The sequence below is a fragment of the Oncorhynchus nerka genome, linkage group LG7 (genome assembly GCF_034236695.1).
Source record: "Oncorhynchus nerka isolate Pitt River linkage group LG7, Oner_Uvic_2.0, whole genome shotgun sequence".
Classification (NCBI taxonomy): domain Eukaryota; kingdom Metazoa; phylum Chordata; class Actinopteri; order Salmoniformes; family Salmonidae; genus Oncorhynchus; species Oncorhynchus nerka.
The window spans coordinates 35,496,567-35,522,508 of record NC_088402.1 but is presented as its reverse complement, the minus strand read 5'-3'; the positions used below and the strand labels follow the sequence as shown (position 1 = coordinate 35,522,508).

Sequence of the window (25,942 nt, the reverse complement as noted above, 5' to 3'; positions counted from 1 at the left end):
GTTGTAGTTATTGTAGAAGGTGCTGCAGTCACTGTGGTCGTTAGAACAGCAGTTGTTGTAGTAGGAGCTGCACTGGTTGTCGTAGGAGCTGAAGTCGTAGTTGTTGTAGCAGGAGCTGCAGTGGTTGTCGTAATAGGTTCTGGAGCTGTAGTGGTCGTAGGAGCAGCAGTTGTTGTTGTTAGGGCTGCAGTGGTTGTCGTAGATGCTAAAGCTGTTGTAGGAGCTGCAGTTATCGTGGGAGCTACAGTTGTTGGAGGTGCTGTTGTTGTGGTTGTCGTAGGAGCTGAAGTTGTAGTTGTTGTAGTAAGAGCTGCACTGGTTGTCGTAGTAGGTCGTGGAGTTGCAGTGGTCGTAGGAGCAGCAGTTGTTGGAGGTGCTGTTGTTGTGGTTGTCGTAGGAGCTGAAGTTGTAGTTGTTGTAGTTGTTGTAGTAGGAGCTGCACTGGTTGTCGTAGTAGGTTGTGGAGATGCAGTGGTCGTAGGTGCAGCAGTTGTTGTAGCTAGGGCTGCAGTGGTTGTCTTAGATGCTAAAGCTGTTGTAGGAGCTGCAGTTGTCGTGGGAGCTACAGTTGTTGGAGGTGCTGTTGTTGTGGTTGTCGTAGGACCTGAAGTTGTAGTTGTTGTAGCAGGAGCTGCAGTGGTTGTCGTAATAGGTTCTGGGGCTGTAGTGGTCGTAGGAGCGGCAGTTGTTGTTGTTAGGGCTGCAGTGGATGTGTAGAGATGCTAAAGCTGTTGTAGGAGCTGCAGTTGTCGTGGGAGCTACAGTTGTTGTTGTGGTTGTCGTAGGAGCTGAAGTTGTAGTTATTGTAGAAGGTGCTGCAGTCACTGTGGTCGTTAGAACAGCAGTTGTTCTAGTAGGAGCTGCACTGGTTGTCGTAGGAGCTGAAGTTGTAGTTGTTGTAGCAGGAGCTGCAGTGGTTGTCGTAATAGGTTCTGGAGCTGTAGTGGTCGTAGGAGCAGCAGTTGTTGTAGCTAGGGCTGCAGTGGTTGTCGTAGATGCTAAAGCTGTTGTAGGAACTGCAGTTGTCGTGGGAGCTACAGTTGTTGTTGTCGTAGGAGCTGAAGTTGTAGATATTGTAGAAGGTGCTGCAGTCACTGTGGTCGTTAGAACAGCAGTTGTTGTAGTAGGAGCTGCACTGGTTGTCGTAGTAGGTTGTGGAGTTACAGTGGTCGTAGGAGCAGCAGTTGTTGGAGGTGCTTTTGTTGTGGTTGTCGTAGGAGCTGAAGTTGTAGTTGTTGTAGTTGTTGTAGCAGGAGCTGCAGTGGTTGTCGTAATAGGTTCTGGAGCTGTAGTGGTCGTAGGAGCAGCAGTTGTTGTTGTTAGGGCTGCAGTGGTTATCGTAGATGCTAAAGCTGTTGTAGGAGCTGCAGTTATCGTGGGAGCTACAGTTGTTGGAGGTGCTGTTGTTGTGGTTGTCGTAGGACCTGACGTTGTAGTTGTTGTAGCAGGAGCTGCAATGGTTGTCGTAATAGGTTTTGGAGCTGTAGTGGTCGTAGGAACAGCAGTTGTTGTTGTTAGTGCTGCAGTGGTTGTCGTAGATGATAAAGCTGTTGTAGGAGCTGCAGTTGTCGTGGGAGCTACAGTTGTTGTTGTGGTTGTCGTAGGAGCTGAAGTTGTAGTTATTGTAGAAGGTGCTGCAGTCACTGTGGTCGTTAGAACAGCAGTTGTTGTAGTAGGAGCTGCACTGGTTGTCGTAGGAGCTGAAGTCGTAGTTGTTGTAGCAGGAGCTGCAGTGGTTGTCGTAATAGGTTCTGGAGCTGTAGTGGTCGTAGGAGCAGCAGTTGTTGTTGTTAGGGCTGCAGTGGTTGTCGTAGATGCTAAAGCTGTTGTAGGAACTGCAGTTGTCGTGGGAGCTACAGTTGTTGTTGTCGTAGGAGCTGAAGTTGTAGTTATTGTAGAAGGTGCTGCAGTCACTGTGGTCGTTAGAACAGCAGTTGTTGTAGTAGGAGCTGCACTGGTTGTCGTAGTAGGTTGTGGAGTTGCAGTGGTCGTAGGAGCAGCAGTTGTTGTAGCTAGGGCTGCAGTGGTTGTCGTAGATGCTAAAGCTGTTGTAGGAGCTGCAGTTGTCGTGGGAGCTACAGTTGTTGGAGGTGCTGTTGCTGTGGTTGTCGTAGGAGCTGAAGTTGTAGTTGTTGTAGCAGGAGCTGCAATGGTTGTCGTAATAGGTTCTGGAGCTGTAGTGGTCGTAGGAGCAGCAGTTGTTGTTGTTAGTGCTGCAGTGGTTGTCGTAGATGCTAAAGCTGTTGTAGGAGCTGCAGTTGTCGTGGGAGCTACAGTTGTTGTTGTGGTTGTCGTAGGAGCTGAAGTTGTAGTTATTGTAGAAGGTGCTGCAGTCACTGTGGTGGTTAGAACAGCAGTTGTTGTAGTAGGAGCTGCACTGGTTGTCGTAGGAGCTGAAGTCGTAGTTGTTGTAGCAGGAGCTGCAGTGGTTGTCGTAATAGGTTCTGGAGCTGTAGTGGTCGTAGGAGCAGCAGTTGTTGTTGTTAGGGCTGCAGTGGTTGTCGTAGATTCTAAAGCTGTTGTAGGAACTGCAGTTGTCGTGGGAGCTACAGTTGTTGTTGTCGTAGGAGCTGAAGTTGTAGTTATTGTAGAAGGTGCTGCAGTCACTGTGGTCGTTAGAACAGCAGTTGTTGTAGTAGGAGCTGCACTGGTTGTCGTAGTAGGTTGTGGAGTTGCAGTGGTCGTAGGAGCAGCAGTTGTTGTAGCTAGGGCTGCAGTGGTTGTCGTAGATGCTAAAGCTGTTGTAGGAGCTGCAGTTGTCGTGGGAGCTACAGTTGTTGGAGGTGCTGTTGTTGTGGTTGTCGTAGGAGCTGAAGTTGTAGTTGTTGTAGCAGGAGCTGCAGTGGTTGTCGTAATAGGTTCTGGAGCTGTAGTGGTCGTAGGAGCAGCAGTTGTTGTTGTTAGGGCTGCAGTGGTTATCGTAGATGCTAAAGCTGTTGTAGGAGCTGCAGTTATCGTGGGAGCTACAGTTGTTGGAGGTGCTGTTGTTGTGGTTGTCGTAGGAGCTGAAGTTGTAGTTGTTGTAGCAGGAGCTGCAGTTGTTGTCGTAATAGGTTCTGGGGCTGTAGTGGTCGTAGGAGCAGCAGTTGTTGTTGTTAGGGCTGCAGTGGTTGTCGTAGATGCTAAAGCTGTTGTAGGAGCTGCAGTTGTCGTGGGAGCTACAGTTGTTGTTGTCATAGGTGCTGAAGTTGTAGTTATTGTAGAAGGTGCTGCAGTGGTTGTCGTAATAGGTTCTGGAGCTGTAGTGGTCGTAGGAGCAGCAGTTGTTGTTGTTAGGGCTGCAGTGGTTATCGTAGATGCTAAAGCTGTTGTAGGAGCTGCAGTTATCGTGGGAGCTACAGTTGTTGGAGGTGCTGTTGTTGTGGTTGTCGTAGGAGCTGAAGTTGTAGTTGTTGTAGCAGGAGCTGCAGTGGTTGTCGTAATAGGTTCTGGAGCTGTAGTGGTCGTAGGAGCAGCAGTTGTTGTTGTTAGGGCTGCAGTGGTTATCGTAGATGCTAAAGCTGTTGTAGGAGCTGCAGTTATCGTGGGAGCTACAGTTGTTGGAGGTGCTGTTGTTGTGGTTGTCGTAGGAGCTGAAGTTGTAGTTGTTGTAGCAGGAGCTGCAGTTGTTGTCGTAATAGGTTCTGGGGCTGTAGTGGTCGTAGGAGCAGCAGTTGTTGTTGTTAGGGCTGCAGTGGTTGTCGTAGATGCTAAAGCTGTTGTAGGAGCTGCAGTTGTCGTGGGAGCTACAGTTGTTGTTGTCATAGGTGCTGAAGTTGTAGTTATTGTAGAAGGTGCTGCAGTGGTTGTCGTAATAGGTTCTGGGGCTGTAGTGGTCGTAGGAGCTGAAGTTGTAGTTATTGTAGAAGGTGCTGCAGTCACTGTGGTCGTTAGAACAGCAGTTGTTGTAGTAGGAGCTGCACTGGTTGTCGTAGTAGGTTGTGGAGTTACAGTGGTCGTAGGAGCAGCAGTTGTTGGAGGTGCTTTTGTTGTGGTTTTCGTAGGAGCTGAAGTTGTAGTTGTTGTAGTTGTTGTAGCAGGAGCTGCAGTGGTTGTCGTAATAGGTTCTGGAGCTGTAGTGGTCGTAGGAGCAGCAGTTGTTGTTGTTAGGGCTGCAGTGGTTATCGTAGATGCTAAAGCTGTTGTAGGAGCTGCAGTTATCGTGGGAGCTACAGTTGTTGGAGGTGCTGTTGTTGTGGTCGTCGTAGGAGCTGAAGTTGTAGTTGTTGTAGCAGGAGCTGCAGTTGTTGTCGTAATAGGTTCTGGGGCTTTAGTGATCGTAGGAGCAGCAGTTGTTGTTGTTAGGGCTTCAGTGGTTGTCGTAGATGCTAAAGCTGTTGTAGGAGCTGCAGTTGTCGTGGGAGCTACAGTTGTTGTTGTCATAGGAGCTGAAGTTGTAGTTATTGTTGAAGGTGCTGCAGTCACTGTGGTCGTTAGAACAGCAGTTGTTGTAGTAGGAGCTGCACTGGTTGTCGTAGTAGGTGGTGGAGTCACAGTGGTCGTAGGAGCAGCAGTTGTAGTTGTTGTAGCAGGAGCTGCAATGGTTGTCGTAAGAGGTTCTGGAGCTGTAGTGGTCGTAGGAACAGCAGTTGTTGTTGTTAGTGCTGCAGTGGTTGTCGTAGATGCTAAAGCTGTTGTAGGAGCTGCAGTTGTCGTGGGAGCTACAGTTGTTGTTGTGGTTGTCGTAGGAGCTGAAGTTGTAGTTATTGTAGAAGGTGCTGCAGTCACTGTGGTCGTTAGAACAGCAGTTGTTGTAGTAGGAGCTGCACTGGTTGTCGTAGGAGCTGAAGTCGTAGTTGTTGTAGCAGGAGCTGCAGTGGTTGTCGTAATAGGTTCTGGAGCTGTAGTGGTCATAGGAGCAGCAGTTGTTGTTGTTAGGGCTGCAGTGGTTGTCGTAGATGCTAAAGCTGTTGTAGGAACTGCAGTTGTCGTGGGAGCTACAGTTGTTGTCGTAGGAGCTGAAGTTGTAGTTATTGTAGAAGGTGCTGCAGTCACTGTGGTCGTTAGAACAGCAGTTGTTGTAGAAGGAGCTGCACTGGTTGTCGTAGGAGCTGAAGTCGTAGTTGTTGTAGCAGGAGCTGCAGTGGTTGTCGTAATAGGTTCTGGAGCTGTAGTGGTCATAGGAGCAGCAGTTGTTGTTGTTAGGGCTGCAGTGATTGTCGTAGATGCTAAAGCTGTTGTAGGAGCTGCAGTTGTCGTGGGAGCTACAGTTGTTGGAGGTGCTGTTGCTGTGGTTGTCGTAGGAGCTGAAGTTGTAAGTGTTGTAGCAGGAGCTGCAATGGTTGTCGTACTAGGTTCTGGAGCTGTATTGGTCGTAGGAACAGCAGTTGTTGTTGTTAGTGCTGCAGTGGTTGTCGTAGATGCTAAAGCTGTTGTAGGAGCTGCAGTTGTCGTGGGAGCTACAGTTGTTGTTGTGGTTGTCGTAGGAGCTGAAGTTGTAGTTATTGTAGAAGGTGCTGCAGTCACTGTGGTGGTTAGAACAGCAGTTGTTGTAGTAGGAGCTGCACTGGTTGTCGTAGGAGCTGAAGTCGTAGTTGTTGTAGCAGGAGCTGCAGTGGTTGTCGTAATAGGTTCTGGAGCTGTAGTGGTCGTAGGAGCAGCAGTTGTTGTTGTTAGGGCTGCAGTGGTTGTCGTAGATTCTAAAGCTGTTGTAGGAACTGCAGTTGTCGTGGGAGCTACAGTTGTTGTTGTCGTAGGAGCTGAAGTTGTAGTTATTGTAGAAGGTGCTGCAGTCACTGTGGTCGTTAGAACAGCAGTTGTTGTAGTAGGAGCTGCACTGGTTGTCGTAGTAGGTTGTGGAGTTGCAGTGGTCGTAGGAGCAGCAGTTGTTGTAGCTAGGGCTGCAGTGGTTGTCGTAGATGCTAAAGCTGTTGTAGGAGCTGCAGTTGTCGTGGGAGCTACAGTTGTTGGAGGTGCTGTTGTTGTGGTTGTCGTAGGAGCTGAAGTTGTAGTTGTTGTAGCAGGAGCTGCAGTGGTTGTCGTAATAGGTTCTGGAGCTGTAGTGGTCGTAGGAGCAGCAGTTGTTGTTGTTAGGGCTGCAGTGGTTATCGTAGATGCTAAAGCTGTTGTAGGAGCTGCAGTTATCGTGGGAGCTACAGTTGTTGGAGGTGCTGTTGTTGTGGTTGTCGTAGGAGCTGAAGTTGTAGTTGTTGTAGCAGGAGCTGCAGTTGTTGTCGTAATAGGTTCTGGGGCTGTAGTGGTCGTAGGAGCAGCAGTTGTTGTTGTTAGGGCTGCAGTGGTTGTCGTAGATGCTAAAGCTGTTGTAGGAGCTGCAGTTGTCGTGGGAGCTACAGTTGTTGTTGTCATAGGTGCTGAAGTTGTAGTTATTGTAGAAGGTGCTGCAGTGGTTGTCGTAATAGGTTCTGGAGCTGTAGTGGTCGTAGGAGCAGCAGTTGTTGTTGTTAGGGCTGCAGTGGTTGTCGTAGATTCTAAAGCTGTTGTAGGAACTGCAGTTGTCGTGGGAGCTACAGTTGTTGTTGTCGTAGGAGCTGAAGTTGTAGTTATTGTAGAAGGTGCTGCAGTCACTGTGGTCGTTAGAACAGCAGTTGTTGTAGTAGGAGCTGCACTGGTTGTCGTAGTAGGTTGTGGAGTTGCAGTGGTCGTAGGAGCAGCAGTTGTTGTAGCTAGGGCTGCAGTGGTTGTCGTAGATGCTAAAGCTGTTGTAGGAGCTGCAGTTGTCGTGGGAGCTACAGTTGTTGGAGGTGCTGTTGCTGTGGTTGTCGAGGAGCTGAAGTTGTAGTTGTTGTAGCAGGAGCTGCAATGGTTGTCGTAATAGGTTCTGGAGCTGTAGTGGTCGTAGGAACAGCAGTTGTTGTTGTTAGTGCTGCAGTGGTTGTCGTAGATGCTAAAGCTGTTGTAGGAGCTGCAGTTGTCGTGGGAGCTACAGTTGTTGTTGTGGTTGTCGTAGGAGCTGAAGTTGTAGTTATTGTAGAAGGTGCTGCAGTCACTGTGGTGGTTAGAACAGCAGTTGTTGTAGTAGGAGCTGCACTGGTTGTCGTAGGAGCTGAAGTCGTAGTTGTTGTAGCAGGAGCTGCAGTGGTTGTCGTAATAGGTTCTGGAGCTGTAGTGGTCGTAGGAGCAGCAGTTGTTGTTGTTAGGGCTGCAGTGGTTGTCGTAGATTCTAAAGCTGTTGTAGGAACTGCAGTTGTCGTGGGAGCTACAGTTGTTGTTGTCGTAGGAGCTGAAGTTGTAGTTATTGTAGAAGGTGCTGCAGTCACTGTGGTCGTTAGAACAGCAGTTGTTGTAGTAGGAGCTGCACTGGTTGTCGTAGTAGGTTGTGGAGTTGCAGTGGTCGTAGGAGCAGCAGTTGTTGTAGCTAGGGCTGCAGTGGTTGTCGTAGATGCTAAAGCTGTTGTAGGAGCTGCAGTTGTCGTGGGAGCTACAGTTGTTGGAGGTGCTGTTGTTGTGGTTGTCGTAGGAGCTGAAGTTGTAGTTGTTGTAGCAGGAGCTGCAGTGGTTGTCGTAATAGGTTCTGGAGCTGTAGTGGTCGTAGGAGCAGCAGTTGTTGTTGTTAGGGCTGCAGTGGTTATCGTAGATGCTAAAGCTGTTGTAGGAGCTGCAGTTATCGTGGGAGCTACAGTTGTTGGAGGTGCTGTTGTTGTGGTTGTCGTAGGAGCTGAAGTTGTAGTTGTTGTAGCAGGAGCTGCAGTTGTTGTCGTAATAGGTTCTGGGGCTGTAGTGGTCGTAGGAGCAGCAGTTGTTGTTGTTAGGGCTGCAGTGGTTGTCGTAGATTCTAAAGCTGTTGTAGGAACTGCAGTTGTCGTGGGAGCTACAGTTGATGTAGGTGCTGTTGTTGTGGTTGTCGTAGGAGCTGAAGTTGTAGTTATTGTAGAAGGTGCTGCAGTCACTGTGGTCGTTAGAACAGCAGTTGTTGTAGTAGGAGCTGCACTGGTTGTCGTAGGAGCTGAAGTCGTAGTTGTTGTAGCAGGAGCTGCAGTGGTTGTCGTCATAGGTTCTGGAGCTGTAGTGGTCGTAGGAGCAGCAGTTGTTGTTGTTAGGGCTGCAGTGGTTGTCGTAGATTCTAAAGCTGTTGTAGGAACTGCAGTTGTCGTGGGAGCTACAGTTGTTGTTGTCGTAGGAGCTGAAGTTGTAGTTATTGTAGAAGGTGCTGCAGTCACTGTGGTCGTTAGAACAGCAGTTGTTGTAGTAGGAGCTGCACTGGTTGTCGTAGTAGGTTGTGGAGTTGCAGTGGTCGTAGGAGCAGCAGTTGTTGTAGCTAGGGCTGCAGTGGTTGTCGTAGATGCTAAAGCTGTTGTAGGAGCTGCAGTTGTCGTGGGAGCTACAGTTGTTGGAGGTGCTGTTGCTGTGGTTGTCGTAGGAGCTGAAGTTGTAGTTGTTGTAGCAGGAGCTGCAATGGTTGTCGTAATAGGTTCTGGAGCTGTAGTGGTCGTAGGAACAGCAGTTGTTGTTGTTAGTGCTGCAGTGGTTGTCGTAGATGCTAAAGCTGTTGTAGGAGCTGCAGTTGTCGTGGGAGCTACAGTTGTTGTTGTGGTTGTCGTAGGAGCTGAAGTTGTAGTTATTGTAGAAGGTGCTGCAGTCACTGTGGTGGTTAGAACAGCAGTTGTTGTAGTAGGAGCTGCACTGGTTGTCGTAGGAGCTGAAGTCGTAGTTGTTGTAGCAGGAGCTGCAGTGGTTGTCGTAATAGGTTCTGGAGCTGTAGTGGTCGTAGGAGCAGCAGTTGTTGTTGTTAGGGCTGCAGTGGTTGTCGAGATTCTAAAGCTGTTGTAGGAACTGCAGTTGTCGTGGGAGCTACAGTTGTTGTTGTCGTAGGAGCTGAAGTTGTAGTTATTGTAGAAGGTGCTGCAGTCACTGTGGTCGTTAGAACAGCAGTTGTTGTAGTAGGAGCTGCACTGGTTGTCGTAGTAGGTTGTGGAGTTGCAGTGGTCGTAGGAGCAGCAGTTGTTGTAGCTAGGGCTGCAGTGGTTGTCGTAGATGCTAAAGCTGTTGTAGGAGCTGCAGTTGTCGTGGGAGCTACAGTTGTTGGAGGTGCTGTTGTTGTGGTTGTCGTAGGAGCTGAAGTTGTAGTTGTTGTAGCAGGAGCTGCAGTGGTTGTCGTAATAGGTTCTGGAGCTGTAGTGGTCGTAGGAGCAGCAGTTGTTGTTGTTAGGGCTGCAGTGGTTATCGTAGATGCTAAAGCTGTTGTAGGAGCTGCAGTTATCGTGGGAGCTACAGTTGTTGGAGGTGCTGTTGTTGTGGTTGTCGTAGGAGCTGAAGTTGTAGTTGTTGTAGCAGGAGCTGCAGTTGTTGTCGTAATAGGTTCTGGGGCTGTAGTGGTCGTAGGAGCAGCAGTTGTTGTTGTTAGGGCTGCAGTGGTTGTCGTAGATGCTAAAGCTGTTGTAGGAGCTGCAGTTGTCGTGGGAGCTACAGTTGTTGTTGTCATAGGTGCTGAAGTTGTAGTTATTGTAGAAGGTGCTGCAGTGGTTGTCGTAATAGGTTCTGGAGCTGTAGTGGTCGTAGGAGCAGCAGTTGTTGTTGTTAGGGCTGCAGTGGTTGTCGTAGATTCTAAAGCTGTTGTAGGAACTGCAGTTGTCGTGGGAGCTACAGTTGTTGTTGTCGTAGGAGCTGAAGTTGTAGTTATTGTAGAAGGTGCTGCAGTCACTGTGGTCGTTAGAACAGCAGTTGTTGTAGTAGGAGCTGCACTGGTTGTCGTAGTAGGTTGTGGAGTTGCAGTGGTCGTAGGAGCAGCAGTTGTTGTAGCTAGGGCTGCAGTGGTTGTCGTAGATGCTAAAGCTGTTGTAGGAGCTGCAGTTGTCGTGGGAGCTACAGTTGTTGGAGGTGCTGTTGCTGTGGTTGTCGTAGGAGCTGAAGTTGTAGTTGTTGTAGCAGGAGCTGCAATGGTTGTCGTAATAGGTTCTGGAGCTGTAGTGGTCGTAGGAACAGCAGTTGTTGTTGTTAGTGCTGCAGTGGTTGTCGTAGATGCTAAAGCTGTTGTAGGAGCTGCAGTTGTCGTGGGAGCTACAGTTGTTGTTGTGGTTGTCGTAGGAGCTGAAGTTGTAGTTATTGTAGAAGGTGCTGCAGTCACTGTGGTGGTTAGAACAGCAGTTGTTGTAGTAGGAGCTGCACTGGTTGTCGTAGGAGCTGAAGTCGTAGTTGTTGTAGCAGGAGCTGCAGTGGTTGTCGTAATAGGTTCTGGAGCTGTAGTGGTCGTAGGAGCAGCAGTTGTTGTTGTTAGGGCTGCAGTGGTTGTCGAGATTCTAAAGCTGTTGTAGGAACTGCAGTTGTCGTGGGAGCTACAGTTGTTGTTGTCGTAGGAGCTGAAGTTGTAGTTATTGTAGAAGGTGCTGCAGTCACTGTGGTCGTTAGAACAGCAGTTGTTGTAGTAGGAGCTGCACTGGTTGTCGTAGTAGGTTGTGGAGTTGCAGTGGTCGTAGGAGCAGCAGTTGTTGTAGCTAGGGCTGCAGTGGTTGTCGTAGATGCTAAAGCTGTTGTAGGAGCTGCAGTTGTCGTGGGAGCTACAGTTGTTGGAGGTGCTGTTGTTGTGGTTGTCGTAGGAGCTGAAGTTGTAGTTGTTGTAGCAGGAGCTGCAGTGGTTGTCGTAATAGGTTCTGGAGCTGTAGTGGTCGTAGGAGCAGCAGTTGTTGTTGTTAGGGCTGCAGTGGTTATCGTAGATGCTAAAGCTGTTGTAGGAGCTGCAGTTATCGTGGGAGCTACAGTTGTTGGAGGTGCTGTTGTTGTGGTTGTCGTAGGAGCTGAAGTTGTAGTTGTTGTAGCAGGAGCTGCAGTTGTTGTCGTAATAGGTTCTGGGGCTGTAGTGGTCGTAGGAGCAGCAGTTGTTGTTGTTAGGGCTGCAGTGGTTGTCGTAGATGCTAAAGCTGTTGTAGGAGCTGCAGTTGTCGTGGGAGCTACAGTTGTTGTTGTCATAGGTGCTGAAGTTGTAGTTATTGTAGAAGGTGCTGCAGTGGTTGTCGTAATAGGTTCTGGAGCTGTAGTGGTCGTAGGAGCAGCAGTTGTTGTTGTTAGGGCTGCAGTGGTTATCGTAGATGCTAAAGCTGTTGTAGGAGCTGCAGCTATCGTGGGAGCTACAGTTGTTGGAGGTGCTGTTGTTGTGGTTGTCGTAGGAGCTGAAGTTGTAGTTGTTGTAGCAGGAGCTGCAGTGGTTGTCGTAATAGGTTCTGGAGCTGTAGTGGTCGTAGGAGCAGCAGTTGTTGTTGTTAGGGCTGCAGTGGTTATCGTAGATGCTAAAGCTGTTGTAGGAGCTGCAGTTATCGTGGGAGCTACAGTTGTTGGAGGTGCTGTTGTTGTGGTTGTCGTAGGAGCTGAAGTTGTAGTTGTTGTAGCAGGAGCTGCAGTTGTTGTCGTAATAGGTTCTGGGGCTGTAGTGGTCGTAGGAGCAGCAGTTGTTGTTGTTAGGGCTGCAGTGGTTGTCGTAGATGCTAAAGCTGTTGTAGGAGCTGCAGTTGTCGTGGGAGCTACAGTTGTTGTTGTCATAGGTGCTGAAGTTGTAGTTATTGTAGAAGGTGCTGCAGTGGTTGTCGTAATAGGTTCTGGGGCTGTAGTGGTCGTAGGAGCTGAAGTTGTAGTTATTGTAGAAGGTGCTGCAGTCACTGTGGTCGTTAGAACAGCAGTTGTTGTAGTAGGAGCTGCACTGGTTGTCGTAGGAGCTGAAGTCGTAGTTGTTGTAGCAGGAGCTGCAGTGGTTGTCGTAATAGGTTCTGGAGCTGTAGTGGTCATAGGAGCAGCAGTTGTTGTTGTTAGGGCTGCAGTGGTTGTCGTAGATGCTAAAGCTGTTGTAGGAACTGCAGTTGTCGTGGGAGCTACAGTTGTTGTCGTAGGAGCTGAAGTTGTAGTTATTGTAGAAGGTGCTGCAGTCACTGTGGTCGTTAGAACAGCAGTTGTTGTAGTAGGAGCTGCACTGGTTGTCGTAGTAGGTTGTGGAGTTGCAGTGGTCGTAGGAGCAGCAGTTGTTGTAGCTAGGGCTGCAGTGGTTGTCGTAGATGCTAAAGCTGTTGTAGGAGCTGCAGTTGTCGTGGGAGCTACAGTTGTTGGAGGTGCTGTTGCTGTGGTTGTCGTAGGAGCTGAAGTTGTAAGTGTTGTAGCAGGAGCTGCAATGGTTGTCGTAATAGGTTCTGGAGCTGTATTGGTCGTAGGAACAGCAGTTGTTGTTGTTAGTGCTGCAGTGGTTGTCGTAGATGCTAAAGCTGTTGTAGGAGCTGCAGTTGTCGTGGGAGCTACAGTTGTTGTTGTGGTTGTCGTAGGAGCTGAAGTTGTAGTTATTGTAGAAGGTGCTGCAGTCACTGTGGTCGTTAGAACAGCAGTTGTTGTGGTAGGAGCTGCACTGGTTGTCGTAGGAGCTGAAGTCGTAGTTGTTGTTGCAGGAGCTGCAGTGGTTGTCGTAATAGGTTCTGGAGCTGTAGTGGTCGTAGGAGCAGCAGTTGTTGTTGTTAGGGCTGCAGTGGTTGTCGTAGATGCTAAAGCTGTTGTAGGAACTGCAGTTGTCGTGGGAGCTACAGTTGTTGTTGTCGTAGGAGCTGAAGTTGTAGTTATTGTAGAAGGTGCTGCAGTCACTGTGGTCGTTAGAACAGCAGTTGTTGTAGTAGGAGCTGCACTGGTTGTCGTAGTAGGTTGTGGAGTTGCAGTGGTCGTAGGAGCAGCAGTTGTTGTAGGAGCTGCAGTTGTCGTGGGAGCTACAGTTGATGGATGTGCTGTTGTTGTGGTTGTCGTAGGAGCTGAAGTTGTAGTTGTTTTAGCAGGAGCTGCAGTGGTTGTCGTAATAGGTTCTGGAGCTGTAGTGGTCGTAGGAGCAGCAGTTGTTGGTGTTAGGGCTGCAGTAGTTGTCGTAGATCCTAAAGCTGTTGTAGGAGCTGCAGTTATCGTGGGAGCTACAGTTGTTGGAGGTGCTGTTGTTGTGGTTGTCGTAGGAGCTGAAGTTGTAGTTGTTGTAGTAAGAGCTGCACTGGTTGTCGTAGTAGGTCGTGCAGTTGCAGTGGTCGTAGGAGCAGCAGTTGTTGGAGGTGCTGTTGTTGTGGTTGTCGTATGAGCTGAAGTTGTAGTTATTGTAGAAGGTGCTGCAGTCACTGTGGTCGTTATAACAGCAGTTGTTGTAGTAGGAGCTGCACTGGTTGTCGTAGTAGGTTGTGGAGTTACAGTGGTCGTAGGAGCAGCAGTTGTTGGAGGTGCTGTTGTTGTGGTTGTCGTAGGAGCTGAAATTGTAGTTGTTGTAGCATGAGCTGCAGTGGTTGTCGTAATAGGTTCTGGAGCTGTAGTGGTCGTAGGAGCAGCAGTTGTTGTTGTTAGGGCTGAAGTGGTTGTCGTAGATGCTAAAGCTGTTGTAGGAGCTGCAGTTATCGTGGGAGCTACAGTTGTTGGAGGTGCTGTTGTTGTGGTTGTCATAGGAGCTGAAGTTGTAGTTATTGTAGAAGGTGCTGCAGTCACTGTGGTCGTTAGAACAGCAGTTGTTGTAGTAGGAGCTGCACTGGTTGTCGTAGCAGGTGGTGGAGTCACAGTGGTCGTAGGAGCAGCAGTTGTTGGAGGTGCTGTTGTTGTGGTTGTCGTAGGAGCTGAAGTTGTAGTTGTTGTAGTTGTTGTAGTAGGAGCTGCACTGGTTGTCGTAGTAGGTTGTGGAGTTGCAGTGGTCGTAGGAGCAGCAGTTGTTGTAGCTAGGGCTGCAGTGGTTGTCGTAGATGCTAAAGCTGTTGTAGGAGCTGCAGTTGTCGTGGGAGCTACAGTTGTTGGAGGTGCTGTTGTTGTGGTTGTCGTAGGAGCTGAATTTGTAGTTGTTGTAGCAGGAGCTGCAGTGGTTGTCGTAATAGGTTCTGGAGCTGTAGTGGTCGTAGGAGCAGCAGTTGTTGGTGTTAGGGCTGCAGTAGTTGTCGTAGATCCTAAAGCTGTTGTAGGAGCTGCAGTTATCGTGGGAGCTACAGTTGTTGGAGGTGCTGTTGTTGTGGTTGTCGTAGGAGCTGAAGTTGTAGTTGTTGTTGTAAGAGCTGCACTGGTTGTCGTAGTAGGTCGTGCAGTTGCAGTGGTCGTAGGAGCAGCGGTTGTTGGAGGTGCTGTTGTTGTGGTTGTCATAGGAGCTGAAGTTGTAGTTATTGTAGAAGGTGCTGCAGTCACTGTGGTCATTAGAACAGCAGTTGTTGTAGTAGGAGCTGCACTGGTTGTCGTAGTAGGTTGTGGAGTTACAGTGGTCGTAGGAGCAGCAGTTGTTGTAGTTAAGGCTGCAGTGGTTGTCGTAGATGCTAAAGCTGTTGTAGGAGCTGCAGTTGTTGTGGGAGTTGTTGGAGGTGCTGTTGTTGTGGATGTCGTAGGAGCTGAAGTTGTAGTTGTTGTATCAGGAGCTGCAGTGGTTGTCGTAATAGGTTCTGGAATGGTAGTGGTCGTTGGAGCAGCAGTTGTTGTAGTTAGAGCTGCAGTGGTTGTCGCAGAGGCAGCTGCTGTGGTTGACGTAGAAGTTAAAGTTGTTGTATCAGGAGCTGTAGTTGTGATTGTTGTAGTAAGTACAGCAGGTGGAGTGGTTGTGGGAACTACAGGTGTTGTAGTAGGTGCTGTTGTTGTGGTTGTCGTAGGAGCTGAAGTTGTAGTTGTTGTAGTAGGTTGTGGAGTTGCAGTGGTCGTAGGAGCAGCAGTTGTTGTAGTTAGGGCTGCAGTGGTTGTCGTAGATGCTAAAGCTGTTGTAGGAGCTGCAGTTGTTGTGGGAGTTGTTGGAGGTGCTGTTGTTGTGGTTGTCGTAGGAGCTGAAGTTGTAGTTGTTGTAGCAGGAGCTGCAGTTGTTGTAGTTAAGGCTGCAGTGGTTGTCGTAGATGCTAAAGCTGTTGTAGGAGCTGCAGTTGTTGTGGGAGTTGTTGGAGGTGCTGTTGTTGTGGTTGTCGTAGGTGCTGAAGTTGTAGTTGTTGTAGCAGGAGCTGCAGTTGTTGTAATTAGGGCTGCAGTGGTTGTTGTAGATGCTAAAGCTGTTGTAGGAGCTGCAGTTGTTGTGGGAGTTGTTGGAGGTGCTGTTGTTGTGGTTGTCGTAGGAGCTGAAGTTGTAGTTGTTGTAGCAGGAGCTGCAGTGGTTGTCGTAATAGGTTCTGGAGCTGTAGTGGTCATAGGAGCAGCAGTTGTTGCTGTTAGGGCTGCAGTGGTTGTCGTAGATGCTAAAACTGTTGTAGGAGCTGCAGTTATCGTGGGCACTACAGTTGTTGGAGGTGCTGTTGTTGTGGTTGTCGTAGGAGCTGAAGTTGTAGTTGTTGTAGCAGGAGCTGCAGTGGTTGTCGTAATAGGTTCTGGAGCTGTAGTGGTCATAGGAGCAGCAGTTGTTGCTGTTAGGGCTGCAGTGGTTGTCGTAGATGCTAAAACTGTTGTAGGAGCTGCAGTTATCGTGGGCGCTACAGTTGTTGGAGGTGCTGTTGTTGTGGTTGTCGTAGGAGCTGAAGTTGTAGTTGTTGTAGCAGGAGCTGCAGTGGTTGTCGTAATAGGTTCTGGAGTTGTAATGGTCGTTGGAGCAGCAGTTGTTGTAGTTAGAGCTGCAGTGGTTGTCGCAGAGGCAGCTGCTGTGGTTGACGTAGAAGTTAAAGTTGTTGTATCAGGAGCTGTAGTTGTGATTGTTGTAGTAAGTACATCAGGTGGAGTGGTTGTAGGAACTACAGGTGTTGTAGTAGGTGCTGTTGTTGTGGTTGTCGTAGGAGCTGCACTGGTTGTCGTAGTAGGTTGTGGAGTTACAGTGGTCGTAGGAGCAGCAGTTGTTGTAGTTAAGGCTGCAGTGGTTGTCGTAGATGCTAAAGCTGTTGTAGGAGCTGCAGTTGTTGTGGGAGTTGTTGGAGGTGCTGTTGTTGTGGTTGTCGTAGGAGCTGAAGTTGTAGTTGTTGTAGCAGGAGCTGCAGTGGTTGTCGTAATAGGTTCTGGAGCTGTAGTGGTCATAGGAGCAGCAGTTGTTGTTGTTAGGGCTGCAGTGGTTGTCGTAGATGCTAAAGCTGTTGTAGGAGCTGCAGTTATCGTGGGAGCTACAGTTGTTGGAGGTGCTGTTGTTGTGGTTGTCGTAGGAGCTGAAGTTGTAGTTGTTGTAGCAGGAGCTGCAGTGGTTGTCGTAATAGGTTCTGGAGTTGTAGTGGTCGTTGGAGCAGCAGTTGTTGTAGTTAGAGCTGCAGTGGTTGTCGCAGAGGCAGCTGCTGTGGTTGACGTAGAAGTTAAAGTTGTTGTATCAGGAGCTGTAGTTGTGATTGTTGTAGTAAGTACAGCAGGTGGAGTGGTTGTAGGAACTACAGGTGTTGTAGTAGGTGCTGTTGTTGTGGTTGTCGTAGGAGCTGAAGTTGTAGTTGTTGTAGTAGGTTGTGGAGTTGCAGTGGTCGTAGGAGCAGCAGTTGTTGTAGTTGGGGCTGCAGTGGTTGTCGTAGATGCTAAAGCTGTTGTAGGAGCTGCAGTTGTCGTGGGAGCTACAGTTGATGTAGGTGCTGTTGTTGTGGTTGTCGTAGGATCTGAAGTTGTAGTTGTTGTAGCAGGAGCTGCAGTTGTTGTAGTTAGGGCTGCAGTGGTTGTCGTAGATGCTAAAGCTGTTGTAGGAGCTGCAGTTGTTGTGGGAGTTGTTGGAGGTGCTGTTGTTGTGGTTGTCGTAGGAGCTGAAGTTGTAGTTGTTGTAGCAGGAGCTGCAGTGGTTGTCGTAATAGGTTCTGGAGCTGTAGTGGTCATAGGAGCAGCAGTTGTTGTTGTTAGGGCTGCAGTGGTTGTCGTAGATGCTAAAGCTGTTGTAGGAGCTGCAGTTATCGTGGGAGCTACAGTTGTTGGAGGTGCTGTTGTTGTGGTTGTCGTAGGAGCTGAAGTTGTAGTTGTTGTAGCAGGAGCTGCAGTGGTTGTCGTAATAGGTTCTGGAGTTGTAGTGGTCGTTGGAGCAGCAGTTGTTGTAGTTAGAGCTGCAGTGGTTGTCGCAGAGGCAGCTGCTGTGGTTGACGTAGAAGTTAAAGTTGTTGTATCAGGAGCTGTAGTTGTGATTGTTGTAGTAAGTACAGCAGGTGGAGTGGTTGTAGGAACTACAGGTGTTGTAGTAGGTGCTGTTGTTGTGGTTGTCGTAGGAGCTGAAGTTGTAGTTGTTGTAGTAGGTTGTGGAGTTGCAGTGGTCGAGAGCAGCAGTTGTTGTAGTTAAGGCTGCAGTGGTTGTCGTAGATGCTAAAGCTGTTGTAGGAGCTGCAGTTGTTGTGGGAGTTGTTGGAGGTGCTGTTGTTGTGGTTGTCGTAGGAGCTGAAGTTGTAGTTGTTGTTGCAGAAGCTGCAGTTGTTGTAGTTAGGGCTGCAGTGGTTGTCGTAGATGCTAAAGCTGTTGTAGGAGCTGCAGTTGTTGTGGGAGTTGTTGGAGGTGCTGTTGTTGTGGTTGTCGTAGGAGCTGAAGTTGTAGTTGTTGTAGCAGGAGCTGCAGTGGTTGTCGTAATAGGTTCTGGAGCTGTAGTGGTCATAGGAGCAGCAGTTGTTGTTGTTAGGGCTGCAGTGGTTGTCGTAGATGCTAAAGCTGTTGTAGGAGCTGCAGTTATCGTGGGAGCTACAGTTGTTGGAGGTGCTGTTGTTGTGGTTGTCGTAGGAGCTGAAGTTGTAGTTGTTGTAGCAGGAGCTGCAGTGGTTGTCGTAATAGGTTCTGGAGTTGTAGTGGTCGTTGGAGCAGCAGTTGTTGTAGTTAGAGCTGCAGTGTTTGTCGCAGAGGCAGCTGCTGTGGTTGACGTAGAAGTTAAAGTTGTTGTATCAGGAGCTGTAGTTGTGATTGTTGTAGTAAGTACAGCAGGTGGAGTGGTTGTAGGAACTACAGGTGTTGTAGTAGGTACTGTTGTTGTGGTTGTCGTAGGAGCTGAAGTTGTAGTTGTTGTAGTAGGTTGTGGAGTTACAGTGGTCGTAGGAGCAGCAGTTGTTGTAGTTAAGGTTGCAGTGGTTGTCGTAGATGCTAAAGCTGTTGTAGGAGCAGCAGTTGTTGTGGGAGTTGTTGGAGGTGCTGTTGTTGTGGTTGTCGTAGGAGCTGAAGTTGTAGTTGTTGTAGCAGGAGCTGCAGTTGTTGTAGTTAGGGCTGCAGTGGTTGTCGTAGATGCTAAAGCTGTTGTAGGAGCTGCAGTTGTTGTGGGAGTTGTTGGAGGTGCTGTTGTTGTGGTTGTCGTAGGAGCTGAAGTTGTAGTTGTTGTAGCAGGAGCTGCAGTGGTTGTCGTAATAGGTTCTGGAGCTGTAGTGGTCATAGGAGCAGCAGTTGTTGTTGTTAGGGCTGCAGTGGTTGTCGTAGATGCTAAAGCTGTTGTAGGAGCTGCAGTTATCGTGGGAGCTACAGTTGTTGGAGGTGCTGTTGTTGTGGTTGTCGTAGGAGCTGAAGTTGTAGTTGTTGTAGCAGGAGCTGCAGTGGTTGTCGTAATAGGTTCTGGAGTTGTAGTGGTCGTTGGAGCAGCAGTTGTTGTAGTTAGAGCTGCAGTGGTTGTCGCAGAGGCAGCTGCTGTGGTTGACGAGAAGTTAAAGTTGTTGTATCAGGAGCTGTAGTTGTGATTGTTGTAGTAAGTACAGCAGGTGGAGTGGTTGTAGGAACTACAGGTGTTGTAGTAGGTGCTGTTGTTGTGGTTGTCGTAGGAGCTGAAGTTGTAGTTGTTGTAGTAGGTTGTGGAGTTGCAGTGGTCGTAGGAGCAGCAGTTGTTGTAGTTGGGGCTGCAGTGGTTGTCGTAGATGCTAAAGCTGTTGTAGGAGCTCGTGGGAGCAGGTGCTGTTGTTGTGGTTGGAGATCTACAGTTGTTGGAGGAGTGCAGTTGTTGTTTGCAGTGGTTGTCGTAGGAGCTGAAGTTGTAGTTGTTGTGCTGTTGTTGTGGTTGCAGGAGCTGCAGTTGTTGTTGTTAGGGCTGCAGTGGTTGTCGTAGATGCTAAAGCTGTTGTAGGAGCTGCAGTTGTTGTGGGAGTTGTTGGAGGTGCTGTTGTTGTGGTTGTCGTAGGAGCTGAAGTTGTAGTTGTTGTAGCAGGAGCTGCAGTGGTTGTCGTAATAGGTTCTGGAGCTGTAGTGGTCATAGGAGCAGCAGTTGTTGTTGTTAGGGCTGCAGTGGTTGTCGTAGATGCTAAAGCTGTTGTAGGAGCTGCAGTTATCGTGGGAGCTACAGTTGTTGGAGGTGCTGTTGTTGTGGTTGTCGTAGGAGCTGAAGTTGTAGTTGTTGTAGCAGGAGCTGCAGTGGTTGTCGTAATAGGTTCTGGAGTTGTAGTGGTCGTTGGAGCAGCAGTTGTTGTAGTTAGAGCTGCAGTGTTTGTCGCAGAGGCAGCTGCTGTGGTTGAGGAGAAGTTAAAGTTGTTGTATCAGGAGCTGTAGTTGTGATTGTTGTAGTAAGTACAGCAGGTGAGTGGTTGTAGGAACTACAGGTGTTGTAGTAGGTACTGTTGTTGTGGTTGTCGTAGGAGCTGAAGTTGTAGTTGTTGTAGTAGGTTGTGGAGTTGCAGTGGTCGTAGGAGCAGCAGTTGTTGTAGTTAGGCTGCAGTGGTTGTCGTAGATGCTAAAGCTGTTGTAGGAGCTGCAGTTGTTGTGGGAGTTGTTGGAGGTGCTGTTGTTGTGGTTGTCGTAGGAGCTGAAGTTGTAGTTGTTGTAGCAGGAGCTGCAGTTGTTGTAGTTAGGGCTGCAGTGGTTGTCGTAGATGCTAAAGCTGTTGTAGGAGCTGCAGTTGTTGTGGGAGTTGTTGGAGGTGCTGTTGTTGTGGTTGTCGTAGGAGCTGAAGTTGTAGTTGTTGTAGCAGGAGCTGCAGTGGTTGTCGTAATAGGTTCTGGAGTTGTAGTGGTCGTTGGAGCAGCAGTTGTTGTAGTTAGAGCTGCAGTGGTTGTCGCAGAGGCAGCTGCTGTGACGTAGAAGTTAAAGTTGTTGTATCAGGAGCTGTAGTTGTGATTGTTGTAGTAAGTACAGCAGGTGGAGTGGTTGTAGGAACTACAGGTGTTGTAGTAGGTGCTGTTGTTGTGGTTGTCGTAGGAGCTGAAGTTGTAGTTGTTGTAGTAGGTTGTGGAGTTGCAGTGGTCGTAGGAGCAGCAGTTGTTGTAGTTGGGGCTGCAGTGGTTGTCGTAGATGCTAAAGCTGTTGTAGGAGCTGCAGTTGTTGTGGGAGTTGTTGGAGGTGCTGTTGTTGTGGTTGTCGTAGGAGCTGAAGTTGTAGTTGTTGTAGCAGGAGCTGCAGTGGTTGTTGTAATAGGTTCTGGAGATGTAAAGTGGTCATAGGAGCTGCAGTTGTTGTTGTTAGGGCTGCAGTGGTTGTCGTAGATGCTAAAGCTGTTGTAGGAGCTGCAGTTGTTGTGGGAGTTGTTGGAGGTGCTGTTGTTGTGGTTGTCGTAGGAGCTGAAGTTGTAGTTGTTGTAGCAGGAGCTGCAGTGGTTGTCGTAATAGGTTCTGGAGCTGTAGTGGTCGTTGGAGCAGCAGTTGTTGTAGTTAGAGCTGCAGTGGTTGTCGTAGGATGCTAAAGTTAAAGTTGTTGTCAGGAGCTGTAGTTGTGATTGTTGTTAAGTACAGCAGGTGGAGTGTTGTAGGAACTACAGTTGTTGTAGAGGTGCTGTTGTTGTGGTTGTCGTAGGAGCTGAAGTTGTAGTTGTTGTAGGGGTTGGTTGGAGTTGCAGTGGTCGTAGGAGCAGCAGTTGTTGTAGTTAGGGCTGCAGTGGTTGTCGTAGATGCTAAAGCTGTTGTAGGAGCTGCAGTTGTTGTGGGAGCTACAGTTGTTGGAGGTGCTGTTGTTGTGGTTGTCGTAGGAGCTGAAGTTGTAGTTGTTGTAGCAGGAGCTGCAGTGGTTAGTGGTCGTAGGAGCTGCAGTTATAGGTTCTGGAGCTGTAGTGGTCGTTGGAGCAGCAGTTGTTGTGTTAGAGCTGCAGTGGTTGTCGTAGAGGCTAAAGCTGTTGTAAAAGTTGTAGGTTGTGCTGCAGTTGGGTGGAGCAGCAGTTGTTGGAGTTACAGCTGCAGTGGTTGTAGAGGTGCTGTTGTTGTGGTTGTCGTAGGAGCTGAAGTTGTAGTTGTTGTAGTAAGGTTGTAGTAGGGTGGTTTGTAGTTGTCGTAGGAGCTGAAGTTGGTTGGAGTTGCAGTGGTCGTAGGAGCAGCAGTTGTTGTAGTTGGGGCTGCAGTGGTTGTCGTAGATGCTAAAGCTGTTGTAGGAGCTGCAGTTGTCGTGGGAGCTACAGTTGATGTAGGTGCTGTTGTTGTGGTTGTCGTAGGATCTGAAGTTGTAGTTGTTGTAGCAGGAGCTGCAGTTGTTGTAGTTAGGGCTACAGTGGTTGTCGTAGATGCTAAAGCTGTTGTAGGAGCTGCAGTTATCGTGGGAGCTACAGTTGTTGGAGGTGCTGTTGTTGTGGTTGTCGTAGGAGCTGAAGTTGTAGTTGTTGTAGCAGGAGCTGCAGTGGTTGTCGTAATAGGTTCTGGAGTTGTAGTGGTCGTTGGAGCAGCAGTTGTTGTAGTTAGAGCTGCAGTGGTTGTCGCAGAGGCAGCTGCTGTGGTTGACGAGAAGTTAAAGTTGTTGTATCAGGAGCTGTAGTTGTGATTGTTGTAGTAAGTACAGCAGGTGGAGTGGTTGTAGGAACTACAGGTGTTGTAGTAGGTGCTGTTGTTGTGGTTGTCGTAGGAGCTGAAGTTGTAGTTGTTGTAGTAGGTTGTGGAGTTACAGTGGTCGTAGGAGCAGCAGTTGTTGTAGTTAAGGCTGCAGTGGTTGTCGTAGATGCTAAAGCTGTTGTAGGAGCTGCAGTTGTTGTGGGAGTTGTTGGAGGTGCTGTTGTTGTGGTTGTCGTAGGAGCTGAAGTTGTAGTTGTTGTAGCAGGAGCTGCAGTTGTTGTAGTTAGGGCTGCAGTGGTTGTCGTAGATGCTAAAGCTGTTGTAGGAGCTGCAGTTGTTGTGGGAGTTGTTGGAGGTGCTGTTGTTGTGGTTGTCGTAGGAGCTGAAGTTGTAGTTGTTGTAGCAGGAGCTGCAGTGGTTGTCGTAATAGGTTCTGGAGCTGTAGTGGTCATAGGAGCAGCAGTTGTTGTTGTTAGGGCTGCAGTGGTTGTCATAGATGCTAAAGCTGTTGTAGGAGCTGCAGTTATCGTGGGAGCTACAGTTGTTGGAGGTGCTGTTGTTGTGGTTGTCGTAGGAGCTGAAGTTGTAGTTGTTGTAGCAGGAGCTGAAGTTGTAGTTGTTGTAGCAGGAGCTGCAGTGGTTGTCGTAATAGGTTCTGGAGTTGTAGTGGTCGTTGGAGCAGCAGTTGTTGTAGTTAGAGCTGCAGTGGTTGTCGCAGAGGGAGCTGCTGTGGTTGACGTAGAAGTTAATGTTGTTGTATCAGGAGCTGTAGTTGTGATTGTTGTAGTAAGTACAGCAGGTGGAGTGGTTGTAGGAACTACAGGTGTTGTAGTAGGTGCTGTTGTTGTGGTTGTCGTAGGAGCTGAAGTTGTAGTTGTTGTAGTAGGTTGTGGAGTTACAGTGGTCGTAGGAGCAGCAGTTGTTGTAGTTAAGGCTGCAGTGGTTGTCGTAGATGCTAAAGCTGTTGTAGGAGCTGCAGTTGTTGTGGGAGTTGTTGGAGGTGCTGTTGTTGTGGTTGTCATAGGAGCTGAAGTTGTAGTTGTTGTAGCAGGAGCTGCAGTGGTTGTTAGGTTCTGGAGCTTAGTGGTCTGCAGTTGGTTGCTGCAGTGGTTGTAGATGCTAAAGCTGTTGTAGGAGCTGCAGTTGTTGTGGGAGTTGTTGGAGGTGCTGTTGTTGTGGTTGTCGTAGGAGCTGAAGTTGTAGTTGTTGTAGCAGGAGCTGCAGTGGTTGTCGTAATAGGTTCTGGAGCTGTAGTGGTCATAGGAGCAGCAGTTGTTGTTGTTAGGCTGCAGTGGTTGTCGTAGATGTAAAGCTGTTGTAGGAGCTGCAGTTGTTGTGGGAGTTGTTGGAAGGAGCTGAAGTTGTAGTTGTTGTAGCAGGAGCTGCAGTTGTTTAGTTAGGGCTGCAGTGGTTGTCGTAGATGCTAAAGCTGTTGTAGGAGCTGCAGTTGTTGTGGGAGTTGTTGGAGGTGCTGTTGTTGTGGTTGTCGTAGGAGCTGAAGTTGTAGTTGTTGTAGCAGGAGCTGCAGTGGTTGTCGTAATAGGTTCTGGAGTTGTAGTGGTCGTTGGAGCAGCAGTTGTTGTAGTTAGAGCTGCAGTGGTTGTCGCAGAGGCAGCTGCTGTGGTTGACGTAGAAGTTAAAGTTGTTGTATCAGGAGCTGTAGTTGTGATTGTTGTAGTAAGTACAGCAGGTGGAGTGGTTGTAGGAACTACAGGTGTTGTAGTAGGTGCTGTTGTTGTGGTTGTCGTAGGAGCTGAAGTTGTAGTTGTTGTAGTAGGTTGTGGAGTTGCAGTGGTCGTAGGAGCAGCAGTTGTTGTAGTTAGGGCTGCAGTGGTTGTCGTAGATGCTAAAGCTGTTGTAGGAGCTGCAGTTGTTGTGGGAGCTACAGTTGATGTAGGTGCTGTTGTAGTTAGGGCTACAGTGGTTGTCGTAGATGCTAAAGCTGTTGTAGGAGCTGCAGTTATCGTGGGAGCTACAGTTGTTGGAGGTGCTGTTGTTGTGGTTGTCGTAGGAGCTGAAGTTGTAGTTGTTGTAGCAGGAGCTGCAGTGGTTGTCGTAATAGGTTCTGGAGTTGTAGTGGTCGTTGGAGCAGCAGTTGTTGTAGTTAGAGCTGCAGTGGTTGTCGCAGAGGCAGCTGCTGTGGTTGACGTAGAAGTTAAAGTTGTTGTATCAGGAGCTGTAGTTGTGATTGTTGTAGTAAGTACAGTAGGTGGAGTGGTTGTAGGAACTACAGGTGTTGTAGTAGGTGCTGTTGTTGTGGTTGTCGTAGGAGCTGAAGTTGTAGTTGTTGTAGTAGGTTGCTGCAGTGCAGTGGTCGTAGGTTCAGCAGTTGTTGTAGTTAGGGCTGCAGTGGTTGTCGTTAGATGCTAAAGCTGTTGTAGGAGCTGCAGTTGTCGTGGGAGCTACAGTTGATGTAGGTGCTGTTGTTGTGGTTTCATAGGAGCTGAAGTTGTAGTTATTGTAGAAGGTGCTGTAGTTAGAACAGCAGTTGTTGTAGTAGGAGCTGCACTGGTTGTCGTAGTAGGTTGTGGAGTTACAGTGGTCGTAGGAGCAGCAGTTGTTGTAGTTAAGGCTGCAGTGGTTGTCGTAGATGCTAAAGCTGTTGTAGGAGCTGCAGTTGTTGTGGGAGTTGTTGGAGGTGCTGTTGTTGTGGTTGTCGTAGGAGCTGAAGTTGTAGTTGTTGTAGCAGGAGCTGCAGTTGTTGTAGTTAGGGCTGCAGTGGTTGTCATAGATGCTAAAGCTGTTGTAGGAGCTGCAGTTGTTGTGGGAGTTGTTGGAGGTGCTGTTGTTGTGGTTGTCGTAGGAGCTGAAGTTGTAGTTGTTGTAGCAGGAGCTGCAGTGGTTGTCGTAATAGGTTCTGGAGCTGTAGTGGTCATAGGAGCAGCAGTTGTTGTTGTTAGGGCTGCAGTGGTTGTCGTAGATGTTAAAGCTGTTGTAGGAGCTGCAGTTATCGTGGGAGCTACAGTTGTTGGAGGTGCTGTTGTTGTGGTTGTCGTAGGAGCTGAAGTTGTAGTTGTTGTAGCAGGAGCTGCAGTGGTTGTCGTAATAGGTTCTGGAGTTGTAGTGGTCGTTGGAGCAGCAGTTGTTGTAGTTAGAGCTGCAGTGGTTGTCGCAGAGGGAGCTGCTGTGGTTGACGAAGAAGTTAATGTTGTTGTATCAGGAGCTGTAGTTGTGATTGTTGTAGTAAGTACAGCAGGTGGAGTGGTTGTAGGAACTACAGGTGTTGTAGTAGGTGCTGTTGTTGTGGTTGTCGTAGGAGCTGAAGTTGTAGTTGTTGTAGTAGGTTGTGGAGTTACAGTGGTCGTAGGAGCAGCAGTTAATGTAGTTAAGGCTGCGGTGGTTGTCGTAGATGCTAAAGCTGTTGTAGGAGCTGCAGTTGTCGTGGGAGCTACAGTTGATGTAGGTGCTGTTGTTGTGGTTGTCTAGGAGCTGAAGTTGTAGTTGTTGTAGCAGGAGCTGCAGTTGTTGTAGTTAGGGCTACAGTGGTTGTCGTAGATGCTAAAGCTGTTGTAGGAGCTGCAGTTATCGTGGGAGCTACAGTTGTTGGAGGTGCTGTTGTTGTGGTTGTCGTAGGAGCTGAAGTTGTAGTTGTTGTAGCAGGAGCTGCAGTGGTTGTCGTAATAGGTTCTGGAGTTGTAGTGGTCGTTGGAGCAGCAGTTGTTGTAGTTAGAGCTGCAGTGGTTGTCGCAGAGGCAGCTGCTGTGGTTGACGTAGAAGTTAAAGTTGTTGTATCAGGAGCTGTAGTTGTGATTGTTGTAGTAAGTACAGCAGGTGGAGTGGTTGTAGGAACTACAGGTGTTGTAGTAGGTGCTGTTGTTGTGGTTGTCGTAGGAGCTGAAGTTGTAGTTGTTGTAGTAGGTTGTGGAGTTGCAGTGGTCGTAGGAGCAGCAGTTGTTGTAGTTAAGGCTGCAGTGGTTGTCGTAGATGCTAAAGCTGTTGTAGGAGCTGCAGTTGTTGTGGGAGTTGTTGATGAGGTGCTGTTGTTGTGGTTGTCGTAGGAGCTGAAGTTGTAGTTGTTGTAGCAGGAGCTGCAGTGGTTGTGTTAGGTTCTGGAGCTTAGTGGTCTAGGAGCAGCAGTTGTTGTTAGGGCTGCAGTGGTTGTCGTAGATGCTAAAGCTGTTGTAGGAGCTGCAGTTATCGTGGGAGCTACAGTTGTTGGAGGTGCTGTTGTTGTGGTTGTCGTAGGAGCTGAAGTTGTAGTTGTTGTAGCAGGAGCTGCAGTGGTTGTCGTAATAGGTTCTGGAGTTGTAGTGGTCGTTGGAGCAGCAGTTGTTGTAGTTAGAGCTGCAGTGGTTGTCGCAGAGGGAGCTGCTGTGGTTGACGTAGAAGTTAATGTTGTTGTATCAGGAGCTGTAGTTGTGATTGTTGTAGTAAGTACAGCAGGTGGAGTGGTTGTAGGAACTACAGGTGTTGTAGTAGGTGCTGTTGTTGTGGTTGTCGTAGGAGCTGAAGTTGTAGTTGTTGTAGTAGGTTGTGGAGTTGCAGTGGTCGTAGGAGCAGCAGTTAATGTAGTTAAGGCTGCGGTGGTTGTCGTAGATGCTAAAGCTGTTGTAGGAGCT

The 25,942-nt window shown here is 48.6% G+C and overlaps 7 protein-coding genes across 7 annotated transcripts; all 7 read right to left on the bottom strand.

Moving 5' to 3' along the window:
- Positions 1 to 2,409: 2,409 nt before the first annotated feature.
- LOC135572326 (integumentary mucin C.1-like) lies at positions 2,410 to 3,042 on the bottom strand (the record flags this gene model as incomplete). The annotated part of the gene is made up of 1 exon (XM_065020039.1): positions 2,410 to 3,042. A coding segment is annotated over one exon (633 nt), but the record flags the coding sequence as incomplete, so codon positions are not given.
- A 1,980-nt stretch (positions 3,043 to 5,022) lies between these two features.
- Positions 5,023 to 6,150, bottom strand: LOC135572325 (integumentary mucin C.1-like; the record flags this gene model as incomplete). The annotated part of the gene is made up of 2 exons (XM_065020038.1): positions 5,023 to 5,057; positions 5,487 to 6,150. Coding segments are annotated over 2 exons (699 nt in total), but the record flags the coding sequence as incomplete, so codon positions are not given.
- Positions 6,151 to 7,043: 893 nt separating this feature from the next.
- Positions 7,044 to 11,568, bottom strand: LOC135572634 (mucin-5AC-like; the record flags this gene model as incomplete). Its single annotated transcript, XM_065021059.1, has 3 exons — positions 7,044 to 7,594; positions 7,868 to 7,895; positions 10,645 to 11,568. Coding segments are annotated over 3 exons (1,503 nt in total), but the record flags the coding sequence as incomplete, so codon positions are not given.
- Positions 11,569 to 12,221: 653 nt separating this feature from the next.
- On the bottom strand, positions 12,222 to 13,938 carry LOC135572633 (integumentary mucin C.1-like; the record flags this gene model as incomplete). The annotated part of the gene is made up of 2 exons (XM_065021058.1): positions 12,222 to 12,326; positions 13,351 to 13,938. Coding segments are annotated over 2 exons (693 nt in total), but the record flags the coding sequence as incomplete, so codon positions are not given.
- Positions 13,939 to 15,750: 1,812 nt separating this feature from the next.
- LOC135572632 (mucin-2-like) lies at positions 15,751 to 22,363 on the bottom strand (the record flags this gene model as incomplete). Its single annotated transcript, XM_065021057.1, has 5 exons — positions 15,751 to 16,542; positions 16,813 to 16,982; positions 17,086 to 17,580; positions 18,406 to 18,691; positions 21,419 to 22,363. Coding segments are annotated over 5 exons (2,688 nt in total), but the record flags the coding sequence as incomplete, so codon positions are not given.
- Positions 22,364 to 22,968: 605 nt separating this feature from the next.
- On the bottom strand, positions 22,969 to 24,469 carry LOC135572631 (mucin-2-like; the record flags this gene model as incomplete). The annotated part of the gene is made up of 3 exons (XM_065021056.1): positions 22,969 to 23,001; positions 23,303 to 23,517; positions 23,893 to 24,469. Coding segments are annotated over 3 exons (825 nt in total), but the record flags the coding sequence as incomplete, so codon positions are not given.
- A 500-nt stretch (positions 24,470 to 24,969) lies between these two features.
- On the bottom strand, positions 24,970 to 25,656 carry LOC135572327 (integumentary mucin C.1-like; the record flags this gene model as incomplete). Its single annotated transcript, XM_065020040.1, has 2 exons — positions 24,970 to 25,360; positions 25,532 to 25,656. Coding segments are annotated over 2 exons (516 nt in total), but the record flags the coding sequence as incomplete, so codon positions are not given.
- Between the last annotated feature and the right edge of the window lie 286 nt (positions 25,657 to 25,942).